The sequence below is a fragment of the Delphinapterus leucas genome, chromosome 16 (genome assembly GCF_059928025.1).
Source record: "Delphinapterus leucas isolate spDelLeu-1000000601 "Yukka" chromosome 16, BTC_Dleu_Yukka2, whole genome shotgun sequence".
Lineage (NCBI taxonomy): Eukaryota > Metazoa > Chordata > Mammalia > Artiodactyla > Monodontidae > Delphinapterus > Delphinapterus leucas.
In genome coordinates, this window is record NC_143144.1 from 38,800,410 (window position 1) to 38,823,473 (window position 23,064).

At 53.3% G+C, this 23,064-nt stretch overlaps 1 protein-coding gene across 4 annotated transcripts in view; it reads left to right on the forward strand.

Annotated features, from left to right (window-relative positions):
* The window catches only part of LDB3 (LIM domain binding 3), a 58,396-nt gene that overhangs the window by 27,320 nt on the left and 8,012 nt on the right, over positions 1–23,064 (forward strand). For 2 of the 4 annotated variants that reach the window (XM_089897795.1, XM_030759295.2), the window contains 6 exons: positions 7,513–7,695; positions 10,833–10,975; positions 16,260–16,674; positions 17,863–18,043; positions 18,659–18,779; positions 22,829–22,944. In XM_089897795.1, the coding sequence (XP_089753921.1) occupies positions 7,513–7,695; positions 10,833–10,975; positions 16,260–16,674; positions 17,863–18,043; positions 18,659–18,779; positions 22,829–22,944 (1,159 nt within the window). Of the gene's footprint in view, positions 1–1,212; positions 1,521–7,512; positions 7,696–10,832; positions 10,976–16,259; positions 16,675–17,862; positions 18,044–18,658; positions 18,780–22,828; positions 22,945–23,064 lie in introns of those variants that run through there. The other 2 variants (XM_022562444.2, XM_022562441.3) reach the window with 2 other exon arrangements.

The window sequence follows — 23,064 nt, forward strand, 5'->3', positions numbered from 1 at the left end:
GAATGCAGAATACTTCCATCACCCCGGGATCCCCCCCATGTTCCCCTTTCATACCACACCCACCTCCCTACTGTGCACGCCCTGTCCTTAACCCACAGCAGCCACTAACCCGTTATCCGTTCTCTGTTTCTATAATTTTGTCACTTCAAGGATGTCATGCAAATGGAATCATACAGCCTGAGACTTCATGGGATGGGCTTTTTCAGTCCGCCTAATTCTCTGGGGGTTCATCCAAGTTTTGGAGTGTACCAATGGTTCATTCATGTCTTTTTATTGCCAAGTAGTATTCCATCATCTGGATATAGCAATTAATTTTTAAAATGAGTTTTCAAAACTGTCCAGGTTAAACACACTGCGTTTGTGGCTAAATGTGGCCCCTGGGCCACCAATTTGCACCTCTGTTCTGGGGGATGTTAGAGGCCCCTCTGGCCTGGAGGATCTAGGATTCTGGCATCTGCGGCCCTGGCCTTTCCCAGGCACACTGTCTCCTCCATTTCTACATTTCTGGCCGTTCCTTACCTGCTTTGTCCTATGCCCTCGGCTGAGCAGGCTGTGGGTTGAGCCCCAGAGGCCCTGCTGGTGGGAGGTCCTGGCCCTCAGTATGTGTGCCAGCGGCCTTGTGAGTATGCGTTTGCACGTGTGTGCCTGGCTATGCTCAGCCCTAGGTGGGCGGGGCAGTCAGTGGTGTTTGAAGGCTTCTCTCTGGGGACAGAAAAGGGTTGGGAGAGACTGGGGCAACACAGGGAGATGGCAGGTCTGCTCACCAAGCCTCATCACGGGGACAGGCGTTCTTCCTTCTTGATGCCCAGCTAGGGGACAGAGACCATGCAAGGCTCACCTGCCTATGGGGTTCAGTCCCGAGAGCCCACAGCCAAAGCAGCCCTGCCCAGCTCTAACCACATGGGCCAGGGAGAACCCAGAGACCCCCCCATTTGCCCAGCCTGCCCTCAGACTCTTTAGCCAGGCCCCTTCTGCATGGCTCACTCAAGTCGGGAACATCAGTCCCTCCATCCTGGTCCTTGCGACTCTGCCTGACCCCCTGGAAAGTACCCCCTGGGTGGCAAAGCCTCTCCAAGCTGAATCCCTTCCTCCCTCCCATGCCCTCTGCCCCAGCTCTCAGACAGGGTGATGGCGGACACACCCCCTAACCCCTTTCTTTCTTCCTTTCTCTCTCTCTGTCTCTGTCTCTCTGTTTCTCTCTTTGTGCCACAGGGAAAGGTTTGAAACGGAACGTAACAGCCCACGTTTTGCCAAATTGCGCAACTGGCACCACGGCCTTTCAGCCCAAATCCTTAATGTTAAAAGCTAAAAGGCTGTCTGGAGCCCCTCACCCCTCTCAGGCCGGACCCCCTCCCTCCTTCCCCCCACGCAGATCTGGCATGTGAGCCCCACGGTGATGCTTGAGAATGTATAGCTGTGCTGGGGGGCACCTTCGCTAGTCACCTGCAGCCGTTGTGCTCTCTGCCCGCCCTAGAGCTGATGGCCGAGGCCCAGCCCCACGCAGCACTGCACCCACTCTACCCCCACCCTTCAGTGCGACCCTCACCACCCCCCAGATAGCCCAAGCCTCTGCTCCCCTGCACAGGACCTTTCTGTAGGTCAGAGAGAACGTGATGGGGTTTGCTGGCAGAACACCCCAGAGCCAAGGGAAACAGAATGTGTCACTGGTCCATTTCCCACCAACCTCAGCTCCTGGGAGGGGCAGCCTGGCCTAGTGCCATCCTGGAACAAGCTGCCCATAGATCAGGGTCCCGAGAAGAGGCCAATTCCCCGGCCCCCCTCACTCCTTTGTGCCCTCTGGAGCCCAGGCAGCCCAGGACAGGGCTCCCTATAGAGGAAGAGGAAGCCCCAGGGTGGATGAGGTAGAGGCCCTTCCTGGCCATGGTGAGATTGGAGCAAGTATTATCCTCTCTGTGCTGTGTGTGCTGGCTCCCTAGTTCTCTCTCCTGTACATACAAGCATGCTCATTCTGAAATAAAGAGGATTTGAAATGAACCAAACCAGCCCCAGTCCTGCTGTGCCTGTGTGCATGTCACCAAAGGGGGCAGGTCTGAGACGGGGAGAGGATAGGTACCTACAGAAGAGGTGCAGGGGCAGTGCCCGCCGGGGCTGGCACCTGGTGAGCTCTGCCCACCACTGTTTTCCTGCCCCTAGGGCCCTGCCCAGGGCTGCAGGGCGCAGACAGAGAGGACGGCAGGTGAGAATCTGTGCTGCGGGCTGGTGGGCAGCCTTAGCCTCCTTCGGGGTAGCGTGTGCGTGGACAGAGGAGCGGGATCTGAATGCCCGCGCCTCTCCTCCCATACCCAGCCACAGCCAGCAGGCCGAGCCATCCCTCCCTCCCATCAGAAAGCGTGCCACAGCCCCTGGCCCAGGAAGGCACTGCTCACGCTCAGCCCTGGTCCAGGAGGGAGACACACCTGAACTAAGGAGCGGCTCACAGGGGAAATGCTGGGGGTCCCCCGTGGGCTGGGCCCCGGCTCAGGGGAGAGGAGCTGGGAGGTATGCCTGGTGGAGTCTTGCTCAGGTGGCAGGAAGTAGGGGAAGGCCCTTGCTCCTGGCCTCCACACACCTATGGCCTTGTCCTGGTCCTGAGCGTTTGGGAAGGGCCGGGCTGGCAGGCTTATGTCCTCCCCACCCACCGGTCTGCCCATCAGCCTCACCCCTGACTGGGGGAATCACAAGCTGAGAACATGAGATCGTCGGCACTTGGCAAATAATGACAGGTGCTGAGGCCCATCCCTCAGGGCTCCCTCACCACCCCTGGGGCTAGACTGGGCCACAGCCTCATGCCCACCCCCGCTGCCTGGGCACAAGCTCTCTTTCTCACCCTGGGGACCTTGGCAATCCGGTCTAGAAGAGCTGGCCAGGGAGACTGTTCTGTCCTGCCTACCACCTTGAGATGCTCCCCAAAGCCCCCCACCAACCTGTTCCACCTTGGCCTCCCATCTCTTCCTGCCTCTAGCAGTCTGACTCCAGGGCCAAGGCGAAGACCAGGCGAGGCAGGCTGGCTAGGGGATCAACTGGGGAGGTGGGGGGAGGGTGGCGGCGCTTCTGCCTGCATCTAGGCATCCTGGAGCACACTCATACTTAGCTGACCTTTTACTGAGGACTTCCGAGGCCAAGGGTAGGTTGGGGGCTGGGGGCTGCCAGACAGAGAGAGGCCCCAGGTAGTGGGTGTCCTAAGGCTGGCAGAGGACCTGAGCCAATCCATCGGAGCTGGTGGCCTCCCCATCCCCCGTCCCCATCCCCCCGGCCTGTCAGAGCCCTCCTGGATCCACCTGATGGTTTGCTTTCCAGCCTGCCTGGTGCCTCCCCAGTGACCCCAGGCCGCTGCATGCAGCACCTTGGGTGGCCCCAGGCCAGGGCTCTGTGTAAAGCCCTCTGGAGTAAATGGGAGAGATGTCCTCATTCAGCATTCTGTGTCCTTGGGCATTAGTCAAGGCACTGTGCCTAGCTGCTGTAGGTACAGAAGGAATCAGGAAGAGCTGATGTGATTGTGGCTGACCGTAATGCAAGGCTGATCATGTGAGGTCCAGAGACAGGGGGCGCTCCTCCGACTGGAGGATCAGAGAAGGCTTCCTGGAAGAAGGGGTCTGTGTGTTTGATCTTCGGGAACAGTTAGGAGTGGGGCATGTGCAGTTATGGAAGGCTGCGCAGGTACTCTAAGCAGACAGAGCAGAGGTGCTGGGTCAGTGTCCCAGAACCCTGACTTAACCATTTTGGCTGGAATGGAGGGCGTGCAGAGAATGTTATGGTTAGTAGCGGTCTGGAGCTGAAATGCCAGGCTCTGGGTTTTGACTGTATTCCAACACAATGTGGAACTAGTGAAAGCTGCAGGGCACCAGTCACACTACAGCCTGTGGGGATCGTTGCGGACTGCACAGTTCTTGAGGGGTGTCATCACCTAGACTACAGTGTCAGTGTGGCCCCTGGAGTCATGCAGGGCAACAGCCCAGCTGCAGAGTGACATGGTCAGGGCTGCCCTGAGCAGTAGTCATCAGGCTGCAAGGTGGAATGCTAGGTAGGCAGGTGGCAGCATGAACAATTTCAAGACCAACCACTTGACTGGCATTCTGTCATCATCCAGTCAACAGAGATGTTCATATTCCATTCTCCATCATCACCCCAGTAATGGCAAACAGCGCCCAGAACCATCAGTCACAGCACCTCCACCATCGTCAACATTTCCAGCCTGAGCCCAATGACTACAAACCCCCAGGCCCAGCACCACCACCATCAACACCATCCCTATCCTTTCCATACCTAGTACCATTGTCATCAGTAAGAGCATAACCAAAGGCTACCACAACAGAGCAGGGTGCAGGGTTAGCACACTGCACCCTGATGCCAGCTGGGTAGAGGGATGGGCTGAAAAGGGGACTGGAGCCAGGCTGTGTTTCTCCTTTGGCCACACCCTCCCCATGCAGCCACCAGCAGTTAATATAGTTGGGTTGGGTTGGGTTGGTTTTTGCTTAGATGTTTAAGGTGAATTATGACCAAGGCAGGAGGCAGCTATAGAGTCCTAGACCAGGCTGGGGTGATCTAACGGGTACTGTCTTTAGGACTGAAGCCAGGGTCTAGTAAGTTCTCTGCAGTGCTTGCTTTCTGAGACACCCCCCCCTCCTTGGGGTTTCTGGGGGCTCAGGGAACTTCAGGCAGGAACTGACCTGGAAAAGAACCCAAGATCCTTCAGGATGCTCTTCAGTGCCACTCCTACCTCCTCTAGGCCCTGGTTGCTTGGTGTCTGCAGACAGCGGTCCTAGATAGGATACCCCTCAGCCAGAACCCCAAGCAGCAGGCTCACGTGCATGTCCTTGGTCCTGCCCTATGGTAGATGATGAGTTTTCCTAGGGTCACATCCAGCCCCAACTTCACCCCACAGAATCCAGGGTTGACATGGAGCTATGCCTGGGGAGAGCCGCAGGTAAGCTGGTCTGACAGGGAATTGGAGCACAGGGGACAGGCAAAGCCAGTTTCCTATTTGCCCTGCAGAATACTTTCCCCAGCCTGGGTATTTTCATCACTGCTGTCCTCAATTCCCAGAAGCCCACTGGAAGCATGTGGCCGTGTCAGGGAGAAACAGATAAAGGAGAGGGGTGTCCTCTGTCAGGCGGAGCCTTCCCAGGCCATACGTGTCCATGCCATGGGGCTCTGAGCAGCCAGTTCAGCAGTATGGTGTCAGGACCTGCAACTGTTTCTCTGAGGCGGCCGCTTCACAGGCATGGCTTCCAGAAGCCAGGTTCTTTCATGAAGGGTGAGGAAGTGGCCTCATGGAAGGGCCAGGGCTGGGTACCACCACAGGCCTAAGAGCTGGGCTGTCCAAGGCTTCCTCTCTGAACCACTAAGCTGGGAAAGAGCTGCACAGGGCATGGCCACTGCCCTTGTCCACCATGGATGCTTCCTATGCAGTCACAGAGAAGAATGGTGCGCCCTCCCCTGAGGCAGTCAGCTCAGCCTTGCCTCTTCTCCAGTCCTCTTCTTCCCTGACCCTCTCGTGCTATTTCATGCCTTTCTCTACCATACACTTCACTGGATGGAGGCGAGCACGTCGTGATGCTTTGGTCAATAGCTCATGGCCCCCTGGCATCCCTACCTGGGACAGACCTTTGTAGTACCTTGGTACTCAAAGTGTGGTCCACGGACCAGCAGCATCAGCATCACCTGAAAGCTTGTCAGAAATGTAGACTCTCAGCCCCACCCCATACCTACTGGGCCAGAAGCTGCATTTTAACAAGATTCCCAGGAGATTTGCCTGCATGTTAAAGTCTGAGAAGTGTGTAGTGGTTAGCGGCCACGCCTGTCTCTGCCAGTTGGTAGCAGTGTGATGTTTTAGCAGAGATTCAATCTTTCTGGACCTCAGGTTCCTCATCTGTAAAATGAGGATCTTGATACCAATCGCCCAGTGAGGTTGAAAGGATCAAATGGAGTAACGGGGTGCCGCTCATACAGCTGTTTAGTGCAAGGCCTGGCATATGGTAAGCACTCAGAGAGGGAAGAGGATTATTCTAATTATTTCAAATAAGAATAGAGCCTTTTGTTGGGGAAAGATTCTACTTGACTGATTGCATGAAGAAGGTTCTTTGTTCCTGTATGAGGGACCACTTGAGGTACTAGATAAGGCTTCAAATCCACATGCCTCAGTCAGAGCCTGCTGTCACTACCGAAAAGTTCTAGGAGCTCGAGCAATTCAATTCTCTCAGTCTCCATTCCTTCACTTATTAAAAAGAATTGATAATACCCACACCAGAGGGTTTTTGTGAGGATTAAAGACATAGGCCTGGCACATAGTAGGAGGTCAATAATTGAATTTCATAGCATAAGGAAAATCATTTCCACCTATAGGAGTTGCGGTATCCTGTCGCCATTGTAACAAGTACAGACATATCTTAGTCCAACAACCCATGTACATTTCTTTGCTTCCCTGTAATTTAATTTTTATTCCCTCCCTCATTTCACAGGTGGCCGAAATCTAATCTCATCGACCCAGGCTCTGATGCTCCTCTTGTCTGGGGTGGTTTTGGGAAAGAGGGGCTTGCAGAATGCCAAGGAGGGTGGGGTGGGGAGTCTGGGCACCTGGTCCTTGATCATGGTCCACCTGTGCTGGCATCTGCTGGGGTATCTCCATCCGTCTGGTCACACTGGTCCACACTGGCAGAGCAGTCACCTCTCATGTTCCCAAATACAGGGACTTTCAGATGTGCAGGCGCTCAGGGCCACGTCCGTGTCCCTCTCAGCTGTGTGGGAAACTGTCTACAACCCCTAGGCCACAGGATGGCCTACAGGTCTTTGGGCTGCCTCAGGCCTGCCTGCCCCTTCACCATGGGCCTAGGCATAGGGGACCCTGGGGTCCTGCCACTTCCCCAGGGTTTGCCCAGAAAACGGGCACAGCTGCCTCTATTCTCGAGTCCCTCACGCCACGTCGCCCCCTTTCTGGTCCAGATGACCTTGATCTGTCCGGCATGGTAGCTTTCACCCATCTTCCAAATGTATCATCAGTGCCCTGAGTGCTTCGCAGCCTAAAGCCCAGGCTGTCACAACTTCAGAGCTTAAGCCCTTGACAACAAAATACCTTACCTCTGCTTTTTTCATTATATCATCCCTTCTCAAAGGCAAAGCGTGCCTCTGACTAAATGAGGAAGGGTGAAAGAAAGGAAAACAGGAGGGAGGAGAAACCTTGGTTGATAATTTAGACTACTTTTTGACCGCACTGTTTTTATAGTACACGTTGAGAAAGACAAATTAGGAAGTACACAAAAATGGGAGGCAGGGGAATCTCACTAGGCTTGAAAATATTTTTGACGTTACTGTGATCTCCCTGTGGTCTGAGCCCTTCCGTCTTGGGGTCCTGGGTGGGGGTATTCTTTCCCTGAGCCTGGGGACAGGACTTCTGGAAGATCCTGCTCTGTTGGCAGTAAGGCTGGTACCTTCCGCCCAGCCTGCCTCTTCTGCAGCCACCGCCCCCCAGCAGAGGGGCGTCCTTGACCTGTTGTCTTTCTCGGTCCGCCTCGTCAGCACCCCCATTGAGCATGCTCCAGTGTGCACCAGCCAGGCCACCACCCCGCTGCTGCCCGCTTCTGCCCAGCCGCCTGCTGCTGCCTCTCCCAGCGCAGCCTCGCCACCCCTGGCCACAGCCGCTGCCCATGCTGCCACTGCCTCTGCCGCGGCCCCTGCCTCAAGCCCTGAGGACAGTCCAAGGTAACTGGCCCACAGGTGCCAGCCCTGGCTGCGGGGAAGGGAGGCAGGAAAGGCCTCCCCCGGGTCCATCTGTTGGCAGCTGTGTTGGGTCCTCAGAAAGGTCCATCCAAAGCGGTTAGGACCCCAGGGCCCTGGGGACGCCAAGGCTCTGCACTGCTTGGTGCTGAGAGTGAAGGGGAAACTGGAGGTGCATTTCAGGGAAGCTCACTGGGACGTGTCACCCTGCCCCAGGGGCACATGCTCTAGGGAGAAAGGTGAAAGTCACACACACACATACAAAGTTAAATAACGAAGGGAGACTGTGTGGAAAGTCCGTGTTCCTGGAGCTGGGATTACAGAGAAAGAAGGGAAATCAAGGGGGCCTCCGTGGAGGAGGCTGCGGTAACCCACTGAAGGCAGGTCAGATTTGGGCAGATATTTAGCAACTACCTTGCCTTCTTTTGATGGAGAAGCATGCTAACTCCAGAGGCACCTGATGGAGTGGGATTTACATCTCTGCTCTACCACTTACTGCCTCTAACCTTCAGAAAGTGATGTAACTCCTCTGAACCTCAGTTTCCTCATCTGCTAAGGCATTAATGCAAAGCCTATTTTATAAGGTCAGGATAGAAAAAGTGTACATAAAACACCTAGCACATAATATGCTCTCAAGTATTGCAGGTTACTGCATTCCTGCCTGCCCTCATGGATACTCAGCCAAGTCGGGGGAGGGGTGTGTTGAAGGGTGTGTTGAAGGGTGTGGGGAGGCAGAGGGGGTGGGCTGGACAGGTCATTCTGGAGCCGCCAGGCAGTGTAACAGGCCAGGCAGGCCCAGCTCTTTCTGGGCTGTGTGGAGCTGCCAAGTTGGTGTTTGGGGTCAGAGCCAGCTTTCCCAGTCGCCACACTCCCCTCCCAGGGTTTTGCTGGAAAGAGACGGTTCTAGGTCAGGGTGCATAGTTCCCTGGTGTAGCCTGAGGCCCATGAAGGGTCGGCAAAGTGGCCTGTGTGCTGCGCCCCTACCCCCGGGCTCCACAGTGACCCAGGTGGTGCTGAGCCCAGCCTTTCCCCATCCCAACTCAAGCATCAAGGGTGAGCCTGGCCCAGGCTTCCAGTGCTCCTCATATCCCAGCTTCCTGGGGACATGTAGCAAGCTGCTTCCCTTCTGCACACCGGAATCTCTTCAGGTAATCTCTTCAGAATCTCTTCAGGCCTTGCTCCCTGCACAAAGAAGAAACCTTGAGAAGGATAAGATATATCCCTGCTGTCTAGTGAGAAGATGCCTCCCCAGTTTGAAGGGAGTCTTTAGATGCTGCGGCCCCGTGGATGGTCTAGCCTCATCCCTGGGGCCTCAGCCCTGTTCAAGGGCAAGCTCCAGCACCCGCTCCAGGCCTCCATGTCTGGGGGCCCTCGGGACTCCCTCAACAGGACAAACCCTTCCTCTACTTTGCCTTGCAAAGAGATGTGAGGCCTGGGTGGAGGCTGGAGAAGGACCTGGAGGGCTCCCTGCATCAGGCTGGAGCAGAGGGGGCCAGGGGACCACGCTCTGGGCCCAGCTACCTTCCCTCCTTGCACACGGGCTGGGATGGAGCTAGAGGGAGCCAATGGGAGACAAATGGACGCCCAACGTGGCCTCAGAATTCTTGCTGGGTATCTTAAGTCTCTGCTTGCGGCCCCAACACCAGTCTCTGGCAGAGGACCTGTAGTTCCTGAGATGCTGGGAAAGCATCCTCCACTGGTGGGAGAGTCTGGCCTTCTCCTGCCACAGTGGAAGCTGGGCACCTCTTGGACACGGCCTCTTTCTCTTCCACTGAGGCTCCTACTCCACTGGTCTTAACAGGGGTATATCAGAGAAGGGCAAGCCCAGGGAGGGGAAACAGTACCCTCATTCAGCCAGAAACACGGCAGCTTGGCGTGGCAAGCCCCCAGGTCTGGGACACTGGCTCTCTGAGACTCATTCTACCTCCAATTGTCTGGGACGTCACCACAGACCCTTCTGAATCTATTTAGGAGCCTGGCGGTGGGTTCTTAGCTCAGGGCAACCCACTCCCAGAGCCCTAGAGAAGAAGGTATTCCCTTATCCTGTGACTCTGCCCAAAGGCAGGCAGGAAGCCATGGGTGGGCAGGGGTCAGTATATTTTAAGGGGCTCACTACTCCAGCGCTCCCATCAATGCCCCATTTGCCCTAGGGGTGGTCATGTCATCCCCGTTAGGATGTGAAAGATGCAGGGAGAGACCAGGGACATGTTCTATAAGGTTTCATTAGTTGTAAATGAAAAAAAGAAGGGGGGGGTTCACTGACTAATGGAATTGGGAAACACTGGATCAGACAAAGTTAAACAGACTGCTTAGCTGTAGGAGTTCTTGGAGCCTTTAGTTCTCTAGGAGGAGAGGCCAAGCACAGCATTTCCTGAGGGCAATGAACTGGAACTTTTTTGTTTTTCCATCTCTTTGGTCCCATGGTCCCTGGGTCACAAGTGGGAAAAGGCTGCTTTAAGCTTCTTGGCAGCTATTCCACTGGGAGGAGGGCAACAGGAATCCTGTATGGAAGAGGAGCCTCTAAGTGTGTGTAGGGGGGCCGGGGGGGGTCTCCTGGCCTCCCATGAGACCTCCCCAGAGCACTCTTGCCCAGAAACCTGAGACTCTGCTGCTCCCTCCAGCAACAATAGAAAGGGGGAGGGGGAGGAGGCCAGGTGGTCTGAGGCTGTGAGGTGCCCCAAAAGGTCAGGAGGTGGAGGGAGTAGGGTAGCTCTGAACATCTCCATCTCCCCTCTCTCCTTCCTCTGCCCCCTTCCCTGCCCCAGCCCCCATTCCACAGTCTCTACCCAGGGGTTGAAGGGTTTTCACTGCTCCTATCTGGCTGGTGCCTTTACTCCCTCTCTCCTAAGGCAGTGGCACCAGCAATGGGCTGTATTTCTCAAGGTGTCTCTGCTACTCTAACCAGACTCACCAAGACTCAGCACCCAAGGAGCAGCTTCCTCCCCCTGAGACCTCCATGGTCTTTCCTTCTCAGCCTCTGGCAGCTCCCCAGGGACATCTTTGTCAGGTTTCTTCCTGAGAGGCTCCTTAAAGATCTGGGAGCCAGCCTGCTGTGGCTCCAGGCCCCAGGGCCCGGGTGGGGCTGTCCTTCTGGCTGTTAACTCTTACCCCCTTGGTTCCAGGCCCCAGGCCTCTGCCTACAGTCCCGCTGTGGCCACCTCTCCAGCACCTGCCGCCCATACATACAGCGAGGCCCCAGCTGCCCCTGCACCCAAGCCCCGGGTTGTCACCACTGCCAGTATCCGGCCTTCTGTCTACCAGCCAGGTGAGAGGCAGAGTGGGAAGGGAGGCTGTCTAGGCTGGGCGTGGGCTCCAGGGCTCAGCTCCAAAGCCACGTCCCCCTGAAGGATGGTGGTTATAGAGGCGCTGCTAATGAGGTTTCAGCCTTCCTTCCTCCAGTTGTGGGCCAGAATCCTATGGAAGCTGCCTCTGGTGCTGGGGAGACAGGTGGCCAGTGCCAGGCAGGGATGGGGCCTCCCAGCTCTTGGGAAGAGGACATTCCTGCCTGGGGATTTCCAGGCTCCAGGTGAGGAAGAGAGGGTTTAGAGGGGAGGGGCTTGTTCCTCCAGGAGTCGATCTGGCTCAAGGCAGAGGATAGGCAGCTGTAACAAAAGTGCCACGGGCTTTGAACAGACCTATGGCATAATGTGATGCTGGGCAAACTGCTCACCTAGCTGGTCTTTGGTTTCTTCAGCTGGGACAGGCTAACTAGAGGCATGGAGAGCACATGTGACAGGTGGGAGAGTGGCCCACACAGGGTCTCCAGGTGGCTGGCCTCACTGGCTGGCTGTTCCATCGCTCTGGTCCCCATTCTCATCACTGCGGGGACGAGGGCTCAGCCTCTGTCTTCCCTTTTCCTAGGCAAAGTTGGGCCTCTCCCCAGAGCTCCAGGGCGGTTCTCAGGCTGGCTTAGACCCCTCCTTCCCCTGCATGCCCCTGCTCAGTGAACTTAAGGGAAGATAAGACAGGGACTGAGGCAGGAAGCACCTTGCTTGGGGGAGTTGACTTGATGTGTAGGGCAGAGGAGCCACAACCAGCCCTCTGTTCTATAAGTATACTCTGACATTAGTGCTGAGTGTGTAGACGTGGCTTTAGCATCAGACTCCGGTGCCAGGCTCCGCTCTGCTATCTAAGGCAAAGTACTTCATCTCCCAGGCCTGTACTTCCTCGTTTAAAAAATAGGCATATTATGTATACCTGGTGCTCTGGGGATGAAATGAAGCACCCAGCACAGTGCTTGGCACACAGGAGGTGCCCTTCTCTGTCTCTTCAGAAGCAAGAACACAAAGTTCTGAGGTTAAAAGTCCACAGGATTAGGAAGCAATTTGCAGCGGGCTGCTGTGGTGAAAAATCTCCTATGGAGGTAGAGGAAGCAGCTGCTCTGCGGAGATGGGGGGCACAGGAGGGAGGGTGATAAGGAGTTGGGAGGAGCAGCGGCGAATGGAGGGGGCGCAGGGAGAGTATTTCCGCCCGGGTGCGGGCTCCGGTCCCAGGCAGGTCCTTCTGGGCATCTTCCGGGGCGGGCCCTGGGTTTCGGCTCGCCCGCCCCGGCCGCCGGCTCTTCTCTGCAGGCCCGCCAGGGGGCGGCACGGCTCCGGGGGCGCGCACCGCCGGGCCCCCGACTGGCGTCTGTCTCCTCCTCCTTCCGGCACTGGAGCCCGGGGCGGGGCGAGACGTGCTGGAGCCCTGGAGCTGCCGGCCTCTGCTGAGTTCCCAGGCCTTGCAGACGTTAACTCATTCCTGCCCGGAGGGAAGGAGGCCGCCGGGCGGCGCGCGCCTGAGCAGGCCTGCCTCTGCCCCCTCTCCTGAGGGTGGGGTCCCAGGGAGGCTGGCAGGTGGTGTGGGGAGAAACGAGGATCGTGGACCCGGGACCCTCCCCTCCTCTCCACCGCCGACCCCGGGCCCGGGGAGAGCGGGGAGCCCGCGTGCCGTCCGAGCTGCAGCTCCCCGCGAGGGCTCCTCCGGGTCCAGAGTGGAGTTCGCAGCCCAGATCTTATCGCCTGCACCGAGGCTGGGTGGCCGCTCCCCGGAGCACCTGGGGCCCGGGAGAGGGCCGTGGGCAGGGGGCCCCCCACTTCCACCCCGACTCGCACCCCCGCGGGGGCTGTGCGCTCGCAGGAGCCGGGCCCGACCTGGAGTGAGTCAGAAATCACCTTGTTTAATTACACCATTCCCGAGCTAACGAGTGCGATAGGGGCTTTTGAACTTGCCAATTAGAGATGAAATATCACCTTCTAATTTGGACGGGCTTTATTCCGTCAAGCAGAAATAGCAACAGCCCAGGGCTCGCAGATGGGATATCAAGTCTCTCTCCTGGCACGTCGGGGATGGTGGGGCCAGCCAGGCTGAAGGGCGCAGAGGGAAGGGAACTGGGAAGCAGCTGCTCCTCACCGGGGACCTGATGGCTGAGGGAAGCTGCCGGCCTGTGCCTCGAAGAAGGGAAGGGCCCTAGCTCTGGGAGGGTGTAGTCTTGGGCAAGGAGGCAGCCCACCCGGGGCCCAGATGCCAGGTGCCTCTGACATGCTGAGACCTTCGTGTGGTGGGGATTTAGAAAAGGGGGGTGGATCATGGAGTCTGGAAGGCCTTCCGAGGAGGGAAGAGAATGGCTTCCAGGCAAAGGGAATAGGGTTAGTGTTGCTGGAGGGAAGCTGGAAGTGGGCAAGGGCCCGATTTGGAAGGGGCGTGCTAAACCTTGTTTTGCCGCCTAGGGAGTGGTTAAGCAGGGAATCTGGAGTTGAGACCCGCTGCCTGAGTGCCAGTTTCAGCTCGGCGTTTCTTAAATTCTCCAAGCCTCAACTCCTCTTCTATAAAATGGACTTGAAAGTACTATCTGCCTCATTGGATTGCAGCGAGTATTACGTGAAATAGTGCACGTAAGGGCCCTGGCATGTGGAAGCGGTCAGTACCCGGTAACCGTTGTTCTGATTAGGACAGCGCCGTCCAATAACAATACATTTCCTAGTAGCCACACTTGTTAAAAGGAAGCAGGTGAAATTAATTTTAATATATTTTATTTAACTCAGTATATTCAAAATATCATTTCAATGAACAATCAATATAAGATTATTAGTGAGATATTTTACTTTCTTTTCTTGTACTAAGTCTTTAAGAATTGGTGTGTATTTTATATTTATAGCATGTTTCAGTTTGGACTAGCCGCATTTCAAGTGCTTAATGGCCACATAGGGCTATGTATTGGATAACACAGGATTAGGGCTTTCATTCTTAATCCCTTTTAGCAGAGATTCCCCACACACACACTTTACAAAAAAAAAAAGGAAATAAGATCTTGCACAGAACCCCATTATTCAGAGAGGGCTGAAGCTGCTCTAGCATTTTGAGACCCTCTGTTCCAGGCACTTGGGAGCTATGCAAGCTTGTTAGGGAGGGCGACAACACCTCAAATATGGGCTTCACAGGTTTACTAGTGCATGCAACATGTCACTCCAGTAGGTCCCCACCCTGTGAGGCAGACAGGGATGTCACACCTACCACCACTGATGACTAGACTCAGTCCCAGGTTACTGACTTCAGGGGTGCCACATCTCCCACCGCCTACATCCCACAGTCTCCCTGGGCTGGTTTCTCTCAGGTGACCATCAAGCTGTGAGATGAGCTGACAGTTCATCTGGACCATGAGACCCAGGAGTCACTCTCCTCACCGTCTTCACTAACATTTAATGACACATACACAGTGCCAGGTACAAGGCTAAACCTTTATAGTTCTTATCTCCCATCATCCTTATAACAACCCTGTGAGGTACTAAGAATTATTATAGCCATTTTTAGACGAGGAAATTTGGGCCTAGAGACGTTAAGGAACTTGCCCAAGGACACACAGCCAGGATGTTGTAGAGCTGGGACCTGAACCCAGGGTTCTTGATGGCTGTGCTACATGCCAGACCATGCAGCCTCCTCCAGGTTGATAGGTACTCCTCCATAATGTGGTGCACCCAAATCTTCTGGAACTTGGACTCATGTTTTTTACAGAGGCAGCTTGGGGTGATAGAAAGAATGATTTTGGAGATTCACTCTGCCACTTACTAGCTCTGTCTGAGCCTCAGTGACCTCAACTGTAAAAGGGATTAATCCAGATGACCTGTTATGTGCCTAGCCTACCCTCTTAGTAAGTGGGAAGAAGATTTCCTTATGGAGAAAGTTTTACCTTTGGAAGCCAGCGTCACTCCCAGGATGGCTCTAGGGCAGGGCTGGGGAGGGTTTTACCCCTTCTGTTTTCAATAACACAGGCCGGGTCCCTATCCGTTCCCAGCACGGGGGTTTCCATGTCACCCACCTCTGAAGGGCCAATCATATGGGAGTAGAAGGTATGGGGTTGGAGCAGCAGGCTACAGGCCACCTAAGGTAATCTAGGGGAACCAGGTGGGGAGAGACCAAAGGCCAGGCCGGGAACTTTAGCCCTGAGAATGTCCTTCCTTTCCAGGCTGGAGCCTGATGGGGGCTGCCTCAGCATCTATCAGCACAGTCCATTCACCAGGCCAGACTCAGGAATGGGGAGGGAGGCTGCCCCGACACACTTCCTGGGGTAGGGGGAATGAGGCCTCTTTCCAGAGGAACAGACTGTAAGCTGAGGTGAGGCTTCTGGAACCTCCCTCCCTAGGAGGGGAAGCTGGTGAGACCATGTGTGCTGGACACAGCTGGGTCTGCCCCGGCTGGCTTTACAGTGGGAGGCAGCAAAACTTAGAAACCTGGATTTTGAGGGCCCAGGCCTCGGAGGGCTTTGGGTAAGCAGCTGCTATGCTCCTTTGTGTTGCCGCCCTAAATCAGTTTCCACCAAGGTGATGAGGGGGAGCATGTGTCCCCCAGAGGCAGCCACAGGCTGAGGGAGCAGCTACACCTAGGCTGTGTCACCCCAGCATCTCTGCCCAGCTTCCCTCCGAATACTGCCTTCAAGACCCACCACCCAAATGAAACCAAAATGGAATTTCCCCCCAGTACAAATCAAGCCAAGCTGTTTTTCAAGAAAACGATTGTAGCTAAACCTGAAACCTGAACCTGAAAACCTAACTGTCCCGTCATCTGCTTTGTCCCAAAGGCTGGACTTGGTCCAGTTCAGCAAACGCTTGTGATTGAGGCATTTCAGATGTCAAATCACTGGTCAGAGTGCAAACAAAGGCATCTTCCAGTCAAGGCCAAGCTGACCCACTCCCACCCTCTTCCTGGCCCAGGGGATCCAGATATGAGCCGGGCCCGGCCACCCCTGCCCCCGTCCCTGTCTCCTGCAGGCCTCTGGCAGCCAAGGCCTGGCAGAGCCGCACCCCGCACAGCTGCAGGTATTTATAGCCCTGTCCCTTCCCAGCCCTGTCCAAGCTCCCGAGGGCTCTGCTCCGACGGCTGTTTATCTCCCTTGGCTCCCTGCTGCAACTTCAAATCGAGGCCATCAAGAAGTTCAGGGACGCGTCTCCTGTAAAAACTGGCATTGTGCTGCTCTCATATTAAAGTTGTCTTTTCCAGTTCTCTGGCTGGGGGCGGGGGAAGCTCGGAGAAATGAATTCCTGACACATTTTTCTTTGGGTATTTTTGGCTTGCAGTGCCTGCATCTACCTACAGCCCATCCCCAGGGGCCAATTACAGTCCAGCCCCCTACACCTCCTCCCCTGCCCCCGCCTACACCCCTTCCCCTGCCCCCGCCTACTCCCCCTCCCCAGCACCAGCCTATACCCCCTCCCCAGCCCCAAGCTATAATCCTGCACCCTACAGCGGGGGCCCTGTGGAGTCTGCCAGCCGTCCCCCATGGGTGACAGACGACAGCTTCTCTCAGAAGTTTGCCCCTGGCAAGAGCACCACCACTGTCAGCAAGCAAGGCCTGCCCCGAGGGGCCCCTGCCTACAACGCACCACCGGCTCCGCAGGTGTCCCCCCTTGCCAGGGGTACCGTGCAGAGGGCGGAGCGCTTCCCAGCCAGCAGCAGGACTCCGCTCTGTGGCCACTGCAACAGCATCATCCGGTAAGGGCCAGCTGTGCCGCTGTGCTAGGGTACTGGGACGAGAGGGGGACGGGAGGGCAGATGTAGGGAGAAGGCCGCATGCAGGACAGCCTCAGGTCCCTCTGGCTTGCCATCTGGTCTGACCCTCTCTGAGCTTTAGCTTCCATACCTGCGTGATACCCACTTCCCTGGGGAGTTGGGAGGATTCCACGAGGTGAGTGGGTGAAGCTCCCAGCATGGTGCCTGTGCCAGCACCGCCCCCTCGGGCTAAGGCTGGGTTCTGGGAATTGCAGGTCTGGATGGTAGATTTATTGGGCCTGTTGCAAGCTGGCTGACAGTGCTAGTTTTGACCCAGCTTTCCTTCCTTTCGAGGTGCTCCTGGGTCTGTCCACAGACAAGCCCGTGCTGCTCAGGTCTTTGGTGGGCATCTGCCACACTAAAAGGAAAACAAGTCATTTCATGCTTAGAGGCCAAGGATCATGGGTGGTACTTGTTTGAATATAGTATGTTTATAGTATGTGCATATGTGTGTGTGGGGTGGGCTTGTGTATATGAAAAATACACTTTTATTTAAAAATAAAGTATCATTAGAAAAAATATACTCATTAGAGAAGAATTAGAAAATTCAGAAAAGTAAAAATTAAAACATGAAGCGTTTCTTCAGTCCCACTGTCTGACTACTAACCTGGAGCCAGGTTTGTGTCCCAGGTCTACCATACCAGCCCTAGAGCCTTGAACAACTTACTTAACATCCCTGTACCTCAGTTTCCTTATCTGAAAATGCGTATCATAATAGTACCTGCCTCATAGGGTTGTCGTGAGAATTAAACACGTTAAATAATGCAAATTTCTTCTTGAATGGTACCTGGCACAGAGTAAGCACTTAATAAATGCTAGCCATTAGCACCGTCATCATTGCTCTTCTTACTACAATTATCAGTAGTCAACCTAATGGATATTCCATAACATACTTACCCAGTCCCCTGCTAGTGGATGTTCGAGTCGCTTCCCCATCTCTGTTTGTTGCAAGTGATGAAACAACATCTTTTTGCATGGAGCTTTATCTGAATTTCCTGTTATTTCACTAGAACAGTCACAGAAGTTATAGCGTTATAGGGTCAAAGTGTGAATATTGTTGAGCGTTTTGAAATATCTGGTCTTAAGCTTTGGGGGCTGCCTTAGAGGAGGTACTATTCTCTGCTTCCCCAGGGGCCCCTTTCTGGTAGCCATGGGCCGCTCCTGGCACCCAGAAGAGTTCAACTGTGCCTACTGCAAGACCTCCCTGGCAGACGTGTGCTTTGTGGAGGAGCAGAACAACGTTTACTGTGAGCGGTGTTATGAGCAGTTCTTTGCCCCGGTCTGTGCCAAGTGCAACACCAAAATCATGGGGGTAAGTGGGCTGCATTCCTCTCCTCTGACCCTTGTCTCTTTTCCAACCAATCTCTCCTCCTCCGCAAGGTTGTGGGGTCCTATTTGGAAGCCAAGAAGTTGCTGTGCTAACAGAGCAAGAACAACTCCATTTCTGTCCTAGAAGGGAGTTGGTTTGCCACCAATGAACTAGGGAGTAAATGAACTTGAAGCAAGAGATCCGTGGGCCACATCCCTGGCCACACAGCTTGCAGTGGTGGCAGAGCTTCTGCAAAGCAAGTTACTGCTTCATAGCCTGACCTCACCGTGCACCTGCATGTGGCTTTGACCCTCAATGCCCCTTTGGTAAAATGGCGATAACACATAGTACTTCCCTCCCAGGTTGGGTGGGAGGGTGAAGCATCACAGCTTATGGAAGCACACACAGAACCTGGCACCCAGCAAGTGCTGCACGAGTAGGAGCCTCTCCTCTGCCGCCCCTAGCCTTCTGCGGTGTGTCCAAGGCCCGCTTCTTGGGCTCTCCTGCCCTGCTCCCTGATGGGATGCTCCGGCAGTGACCGGGGCTGGTGTGGAAGTTAAGCCTGCCTTCTTCTCCCTCCTGGACCTTTCTGTCCTGAGCTGAGGCTCTTTTCCCCAGGAAGTGATGCATGCCTTGAGACAGACGTGGCACACCACCTGCTTTGTCTGTGCAGCCTGCAAGAAGCCCTTCGGGAACAGCCTCTTCCACATGGAAGATGGGGAGCCCTACTGTGAGAAAGGTAGGACCTCTGTGCTGTGGGGAGGCCCCACAGTCTGGGAGAAAGGGGTAGGAGTTCCCTTTCACACACGTTCAATCTGTGCTGTTTTCCCTGCACCAAATATGTGGACCACAAGTCGGCATCTTGTGACCGCTTAGGAAACCTTTCAGATGATTTTGATCTGAAGACCACAAGGTCTAGTCTGAAAAAGCTTTGGCGCCGGCCTTTGTCCTAGGTTCTGTTCCAGGCTCCTGTTTCAGGCTGGCTTTGTAACCCTGATTGAGTTACTAAACTTCTCTGAGCCTCACTCTCCCCATCTGTAAGAGGGGGAGATCAACACCTGCCTCCCAGAGTTGTGGTGAGGATTAAACCAAAGAAACTTCGGAACTAGTCAAGTACATGCAGGTCCCCTCCCAGCTCCTGTGATGTTTACCAGACTTTGATGTTCCTTCAGCGTCCAGCCAACTCCCTGTCTGAATTCGGAGTTTCTCTGTTCTCCCCATACGCTATATGTTATAACTTGGAGTCAATTACGGTAAATTCTGAAGATAAAGCCATCTGTTAGAGTTGGGCATCCTGGCTAACTAACCATTCAGTCACTCACACATTCACACACTCATTTATTCATAGCCTGCCTCTTTCAGATAAGGATTTGAGGCAGGTTCCAACAAAGGCGACAAAAACATGAAAGTTAAGACAATAGAACTAGCAAAGCAGCACCAAGAAGAAGAGGGAAAAGGAAACATGCTGATTATGAAGAATAACAGAGCTGCACTGACTGGGTAGCAAATGTGAGAGCAAAAAGAGAAACACAGTAAGTTAGTTTACTTTAAAACCAGAAAGGAGAAAACATTCCAGTTCTTCAAGGGGAAAAGGAAAACAAAATTAAAAAATTTTTCCCCCTGACAATAAATTATAGAAGAAACTTCTTGGGTTCTGAGGTACTGGTGAATTCTCTTTCCAGCTCTGAGGCTCACTGAATGACTTTAAATAAGTCACTCAGTCATTCTGGCCTCAGAGTTCATATCGGTAAAAGGGAGAAGATAACACCTGTCTTTTCCCTTCTTAGGAGGAAATGGTGATGATTGGTAATTAATAAAAGTGCTGTGGTACCAATACAAATTGCTATTGTTAGTCGACTAAAAGCATTATAACTTTCATAATGTGTGATAAGCCACAATTTATGCGTGAGGCTTGTGAAAGAATGATAGATTAACACCATTACCAGTGCTCCTCTCCCTAGCACCCCCCCAAAAAAGATTTTCAAAAATGATGTTTTGATTAAGAAGACCCAGGAGAGGGATGGTCTACTGTTAAGAAAAGACAGCAAGGAAGCAGGTTTAGCCTCAGCCTTAGGCACCCTGAGAGACCCTGTCCGAAGGCCCACAGGGGCCTCTTCCAGGCTGTGTGACCATGGACAGGATGCTTGCCCTTTCTGAGTCTCTCCTTCTTCACTTAACTCTCAGAGGCTGTTGTGAGGATTAACTGAGATAATGGGTGCACAGCTCTGTAATGGCTCCGGGAGACCCTCAGCTCTCCAAGGAGCACAGTTTGAAACTACTTCCTTAAGCGATGGGAGTCACTGTGATGTTTTAAGTAAAGAAATAACACAATTTAATTTTTATTTTGGAAAGAGCATTAGAAATTTAATATGCTTGTTGAATGTGATAAGGGTGATATTCTTACAAGCAAAGTAAAGAAAGGAGAGCTAGATGATCCAATAGTGAGGTAAAGTCAAGCCTGTTGGTTAACCTGCCCTAGAGATAAAATATTAGAGTCAGCCCCTGTCCCTGTACCATGGGACACTGTGTTTGGTTCTGACCTTGTCTTTTTTTTTTTTTTAATTATCGTGGGGGAAAAAATACACATATAAAATTTACCATCCTAACGGTTTTTTTTTTTTGGCTTTTCACTTTTTAGTTTATATTGGAGTATCACCAATTAACAATGTTGTGATAGTTTCTGGTGCACAGCAAAGGGACTCAGCCATACATATACATGTATCCATCCTAACCATTTTTTTTTTTTTTTTTGCGGTACGCGGGCCTCTCACTGTTGTGGCCTCTCCCGTTGTGGAGCACAGGCTCCAGACGCGCAGGCTCAGCGGCCGTGGCTCACGGGCCCAGCCGCTCTGCGGCATGTGGGATCTTCCCGGACCGGGGCACGAACCTGTGTCCCCTGCATCGGCAGGCGGACTCTCAACCACTGCGCCACCAGGGAAGCCCCATCCTAACCATTTTTAAGTGTACAGTACAGTAGTGTTAAGTATATTCACACTGTTGATTGATCTGAAACAGATCTCCAGAATTTTTTCATCTTGCAAATATGAAGCTCTGTACCAATTAAACAACTCCCCTTTTCCCCTCTCCCTCCAGTCCCAAAGAAAATTATAAAGACCTAATAGGAGAAATAAAGGAAGGAATACATAAATGAGAAACTAGATTATTTTCCTGGTGGGAAAGGCCCATGCACAAACTTTATTTAATACCAATTACATTCCCCTTTTGTAGAATAAATGAGGAAAATACCAGCTTTTTAAAAAAATGTATTAGGGGACATCCCTGGCAGTCCAGTGGTTAAGACTCTGCACTTCCAATGCAGGGGGCGTGGCTTCAATCCCTGGTTGGGGAGCTAAGATCCCACAGGCCGTGGGGTGCGGCCAGTAAATAAATTAATTACTTTTAAAAAATGTACTAGGGTCACACCTGTGATACCAAATTCATAGTTCATAGCCCCCACTTCATGTTGACTCTCAGCAGGTGGTCTGAGACAGTGACTAGGCATACCGTCCACAAGGAGATCTGAGCAGAAAACCTCTGTAAGAAAAAGCCAACTGTGGCAGAGCTGTGGAGAGACAAGTACACTTCTAGGAGAATGAAGCCTTTGTAAAAGGCATCAAGATTCTTCTAGAAGAATCTGGGAGAGTTCTACAGTGAGTGCAGTGGGAGTGCTGCCCACTACCAGGCCCAGACAACTGGGGCTGAGAAGCACAGGCCTGGCCCGCTGTCTCACCTGTGTGTCTCTGGCTAGGCCCTTCACCTCTTCCAGCCTCATCTGCAAAACAGGACAAAAACAATTTCGCCAAGACTAAGTTTATTCATTAATTTATTGATTCAGTGATTCATCCATTCACTCATTCATTTGACATATGTGTTGGGTACTGACCTGTGTGCCAGGCACTGTGCTGGGAGTACAAAGAAAACTAATACATAGGGCTTCCCTGGTGGCGCAGTGGTTGAGAGTCCACCTGCCGATGCAGGGGCCATGGGTTCGTGCCCCTGTCTGGGAAGATCCACATGCCGCGGAGCGACTAGGCCCGTGAGCCATGGCCGCTGAGCCTGCGCGTCCGGAGCCTGTGCTCTGCGACAGGAGAGGCCACAACAGTGAGAGGCCCGTGTACCACAAAAAAAAGAAAAAAAAGAAAACAATACATAGACCTTGATATTGAGATACTAGCAAATAATACAATCTACGTGAGGATGCTTGGTAAACTGTAAAGCATTATGTAAATAATATTTGGTATTATTATCTCTTTGGCTGGGGGAGGGGAACATGTCCCAACAAAATAGTTCAGGTATTGTTTCTAGTAGTAAAAATTTATTATCAACACAGATGCCCAATGACAGAAGAATGACCAAGCAAAGAACATGCTACAACTCTAAGAAATGTTAAAGGCTCTCACTTTTCCAAAATAAGCAGAGCTGCTGGGAAATAGGATGCTTTTTCTTTCTTGGGATTGGTCTGTTTGGACCATAAGAGGTGACAGAGCAGAGGAGAAAATCACCCTGCAGAAAGTTAATGACAGTTCCAGAAAGTGTTTGCAGATCAAACCAGCACAGGGTGGTGACTAAGCCTGAATCTGCACCACACCAGTGCAAATTATTGGAAAAGGAAAAAACCAATCATGTAACTGAGTATTTTGTCTGCAAGATGACAAGTAACCAATTAGGTTTCATCCACTGCCCCCAGCCCAGTGATTTGGGGGGTTGTTCTGACATTGGGTCGATGTGGCTGGGACACTCCTCCCAGCCTGCCTGGATGCCTGGTCCTTACTCTGCCTTTCATTTCAGACTACATCAACCTGTTCAGCACCAAGTGTCACGGTTGCGATTTCCCCGTGGAGGCCGGTGACAAGTTTATCGAAGCCCTGGGGCATACTTGGCACGACACCTGCTTCATTTGCGCAGTATGTTTTTTGCTTGGGGTTCTGACTTTCTGAGAAGAGGCAGGAGGGACCAAGTGGGGCCAGATGACCAACCCTTTACATCCCTTTCAACCCTGGCATTCTAATATACTGTCATTTTTA